The 4,667-nt window shown below is 64.5% G+C and overlaps 1 protein-coding gene across 1 annotated transcript in view; it reads right to left on the reverse strand.

Annotated features, from left to right (window-relative positions):
• UBAC1 (UBA domain containing 1) overlaps positions 1 to 1,671 on the reverse strand; it is a gene marked incomplete at its 5' end in the record, with an annotated part of 31,464 nt that extends 29,793 nt beyond the window's left edge. The window contains 2 exon segments of the mRNA XM_027766280.1: positions 778 to 851; positions 1,551 to 1,671. Coding sequence (XP_027622081.1) covers positions 778 to 851; positions 1,551 to 1,671 — 195 coding nt within the window.
• Between the last annotated feature and the right edge of the window lie 2,996 nt (positions 1,672 to 4,667).

Consider the following 4,667-nt stretch of genomic DNA (forward strand, 5'->3'; position numbering starts at 1 on the left):
CGGCCCCCCGCCTGTTGCCTTTCCCAGAAGCGGCTGGCTGGGGACAGGCTGCGGCAGGCCCAGGCTAGGGCACCACCCGTGCTGAGGCCAGGTGTGGCTAGAGATAAGGAGGGTGGGCATCCCGGAAAAGAGCCGCAGCAGCGTAGCTGCCGTCAGGGTGGCCGGTCGTCCCTGGGACGAGCGCTCTCCTGAGCACATCAAAGCCCAAGTGGGAAAGGACCCCCAAGCTGAGGAAAGACAAAGCTGCTCAAACGAGGCGGCCGCCCTTCGAGCAGCTCTGCTCCGTGCTCAGGCACAAGACGGCGCCGACAGGGCTCGCCTTCCATGTGCACCATGTATCTCGAAAGACTGAGCTTCCGGGCACCTGCAGTCGATGGCAGTGCCAATAACGCAAACCCCGAGAACACCCGGTTCTGTCCTGCGACGGACCAACAGAAAGACAGCCAGACAGAGCTGCTTGGAGCGCCTGCCCCATGTCACGTGGCCTGTTAGGGACTCCCACGTTCTCTGCCGCACGGACCCGCTGCTCGAGACCAGGGGCACTGCAGCAGAACGGTGGCCGAGGAGCCCCGCTGAGCCCCCAGGGCCCTCACCCTCCCACACCGCAGCCAACAGAGTCAGGTGTTCTGAGAGCTGGGGGCACTGTCATGGACCAGTGGCACCAGTTACATTGCCAGACATGACAGCACCGCGGTGGCGAGTGCACACGATGCTACTTAGGGACACCTCAGGTGTGGTCCCGCCTAGAACGCCTGTAGCGCAAGCGTGGGGACTCACCTTCTCCTCTGCAGAGACGTCGGCCATCTTCGGCAGTGGGGCCGGGTGCCGCTTCCTGATCAGCAGCAGGACGTCTGGAGGGGGACACTCGTGTCCATCAAGCTGCTACTGGTAAATCGCAGGATGGACGAGGGTCCCCAGGACAAACCGGGAGTGGTCAGACACCTGTCCCACCTTCCCTCGCTTTTGCACGTCCGTACGGCCCTAGCTGGCCTTCAGCCTCCTGGCCTGGCAGGAAAGTGGCCGGGGCCACTGCCGGGGACAAGGCCCTGGGGACCACCCACACAGAGCACTGGCAGAAGCCCTGCGCGGCGCTCTCATGGTACCAGCCTGGCTTTCCACACCATAAGCCCAGAGCATGCGGCCTTAGCTCTCAGCGCAGCCGGGGGGGAGGGGGTGGTGGGCACCTCCTACCCGGGCGCCGGGGGCCGCACTCAGTGAGCGCCAGCCAGGCTTCTGGCATGTCCCCAGATGGAGCCTTACGAGAGTTCCAGAATCAAAGCTGCGACTTCAGCGACACACAGAGAGCCGAGGTACCCCCACGCGCCTCCCGGGCACAACACAAGCCACAAGCAGACATCATCCTGAGGTCTTCCCACAAGGGTGCTCAAAATCCCCGCCAACCCCAAAACGAGCGTACATGAGATCTGCAGCCTTGGCTTTGCGCCGGGCCCTGGAGCTCCTTGTTCGGCTCTGGCCGCTGCTGTACAGGGCAGACACCCATGGCTGGTAGGCACCCTCCCAGACGCTGCCCATGCCGCCACGGCCCTCACCTTGGTCCTGGACGTTCTCCTCCAGGAGGGTCTTGGGGTCGTTCAGCACCCTCTCAGAAGCAGCGTGCACCAGCTTGTGATGGCTGAGGCTCTTGGGGTCTTCCAAGCTCCCGTGAGCACACTGCGGGGGAAAACAGGCTTCAGAACACGGAAGAGGGGCTCCTGATGCTAACGGTGGGTCAGCACCCCAAGCCACACCAGCGACCCCTGCTTTCCACTAGCTAAGAAACGAGAATGCAGACGAGACCAGAGCATACCCAGCGACGGTGGGACCCAAACGCGACACCCCTCGCCTGATCCCCTGGGCCAGCACGATCCCCAACCCGCTATGTGCTCCTGAATGGGCTCGCTGCCTTGCCTGGCGTCACTTCCCGAGGGTGGCAGCCTGACTTGCTTAGTCTGGAAGGACCTGGAAAGCAGTTTTAGATAAAAACAGCAGGTGCGGTTCCTGACACCCAGGGACCACCCAGGGACGCACGCGTCTCATGCCTGGTTTTCTCTCGCCGGATGGGGGCACGGCCGTCTGCAGGATGCAGGCAGTCGGGGTATGTCTGTGGGCCCACAGGCCCGGGAGAGCCCTGGCACCTCTGCCCTCACTAGGTGACAGCCACATGAGAAGCCGTGCGGGGGCCCCTGCAGGGTGGACGGGCACAGTGGCGTGAGTTGCCAGGGGAAGGGCAGAAATGAGCACTCCTCACACATGGGGCAGACAGCACGCACCACAGCCACCGGAGGGACCCAGGTGACCTGGGAACCTGTCCCCCACCCATGGCAACAGCTCCCAAACCCTAGAGGGCTCCCGGCAGATGCCCTGAGGTACTGCATCCGAAGGCCACACAGCGCATTCCTGGGACCCTGCAGACATGGCTCCTCCTGCAACCAAGGCTGTGCCCCCGCACTCCGGGACACCCTCCGGGGACCACGCAGGCCCCGCTGCCCTCCAACCCGGGCTGGCTGACTGCCCGTGCGCTCGCCGCTCTGTGGAGGGCAAACGCACGTCCGTGTGATGGTTGAGGTGCTGAATGATGCCCGTGTCCCCACGCGCTCGCCGACGCATCCAGAGCACCATGTGCACCACACTTCCTGCCAGACAGGCGCGATAATCCACCTGGCCCCCACAAACCAGAACCCAGGTGGCGAGCAGAATCCAGAGCTCAGAGCTCGGATGGGTGCAGTGCTTGGTCCTGCTGAGTCCGAGGTGAGACCGTGGACTCCACAGGACCAGAACAAAAGACGCTGAGTGTGCTCCCAATGCCTGGCCACAGTGGCCCACAGGTTGCAAGCCTGGCCTGGCCTGGCCCACCCAGGACACCCTGCCTCGGACATCGCAGGAGCCTGGGCTCAGAACCCCCCGGAGGCTTGCCCACCCTCCACACAGGGGTGTGCAGATCCCCAGCCGCCACGCCGTCTCTCAGGAAAGGAGAAAAGCTGAAGCCTGGGCCCCTGCCCAGCACTGGCAGGTGACGGGTAAGCGGAGACCCCCAACTCCCCCTCTGCTCCACGACGGCTCCGCTCCCGACACTGGGCACTCTCTTTTGCCGTTCTGGACGTGCCGCCGACCTGCCTGGACCAGGACACGGCACCTGGAGTGATTTTCTACAACAATCCTGGTTCTGGTTGCCACACACACTACACTCGGTGAGGTCAGCAGCAGGCCAGGAGTGGACGCAGCGTGTGCTGTCCACACGGCACGCAGCCACTTCCTTCAGGGCCTCCACTCTCAGCAGGTGACAAAGTCCGAAGCAAGGCCATGACAGGGCAGGAAGGCTCCCACACCCTAGTGCACCCCACTCCTCCCACCTGGGGCCATGGGACTGTCCCCACTCTGGGCCGAAGTGTTACTGTCACCTGTGGGCACACGGCCACATGGTCCGGGCGACCTCAGCAGCACCTTGGCAGGCACTGCTTTCCTTCCGGCAACCTCATGGACTAGCACGCAGCCCCCCACCCGGCCAAGTGACTGCGGGCCTTTGCCCGCCAGCTGCGCAGGGCACTGTACCCCACCCCGTCTGTCAGAGGCAACAGAAGCCCGAGGTCACCACCAGGGCACACGCTGTTTGGATGCCACAGGAAAGGGCAGGCCACAAGGCGTCCCCTTCCTTAAGAGTTGGGACGCTGACATGCCGATGAGCCCTAGCCAGCCCCCAGTGCTCCTGAGGTTTGTCGTAGGCCCCGGGGTCCCAGGCCTCCCCTCGTGGCCCCATCGTGGAAACACGTTTGCCAGTTCACGCTGACAGCGAGCTGAACCGGGTGCCGGGCCAGTGGAAGTGGCTGGGGCGGAAGCTGGGGTGGACAGGTGCGTCCACCACGCCGGTGCGCGCTTTGGTGCCACGCCCGGCCTGGCCGTGCTGGGCCAGCCTTGGACGCCGGGTGGAAAGCACACCCTCAAAGAGCTTCGTCTCGGACAGGGGAGGAAACGGACCCCAGGAAGGCTGCTACACACATGCGTGCACACGCGCGCTTCACACGCAACACTGGCTCTGCCGGGATGCCGCAGTGCGCCCTCAGGTCTTGGCGGCTTTCAGAGCTCAGAGCTGCCCGGCTGGCCCCGAGGTAGCGCCATTGCACGAGGGTGCCCGGAGCCTCCCCGACCTGACCTGGGAGGTCGAGACCTCACCGTAGCTCACATCTGCGTGTCCCAGCTGGCGTCGACCCTGTCCTCGAGCCAGGGGTGGCCGCATGCACCCTATAGCTGCAGAGCCCCCCAAAGAACACCCAGGATGGTGACTACAAAGCGGCCAGTCCCTGTAACCGCACCTGGGCACCGACACGTCGCTGCAGAACACCGACAGCCCGTCACACTTCTCACATGTGACTTGTCGCACTGAATGCCATGGCCTCCTCTAACCAGGCCTGGCAAGGAACCCGCGGTCGTGTGCAGTGTCGAGTTTCCCCAGGCCGCCAAGCCCCAGCTGCCTGAGTCAAGAGCAGACACCGAGAACCGAGAACCAGTTCCAAGGCGTCGCGCCCAGCAAGCTTTCAACACGCTCTTGGTGCGCCCTCCTGGGCCTTCCCACCGAGGGGTTCTGCCTCCCAGAGCCAGGGTCCGGGGCCCAGGCTGGCTGAGCGCCCAAGAGGGGAACCGGAGGGTCTCCTGCCCGACGGATCTACCCGACT

This window comes from Tupaia chinensis, unplaced genomic scaffold, assembly GCF_000334495.1.
Source record: "Tupaia chinensis unplaced genomic scaffold, TupChi_1.0 Scaffold142100_1, whole genome shotgun sequence".
In the NCBI taxonomy this organism is placed as follows: domain Eukaryota; kingdom Metazoa; phylum Chordata; class Mammalia; order Scandentia; family Tupaiidae; genus Tupaia; species Tupaia belangeri.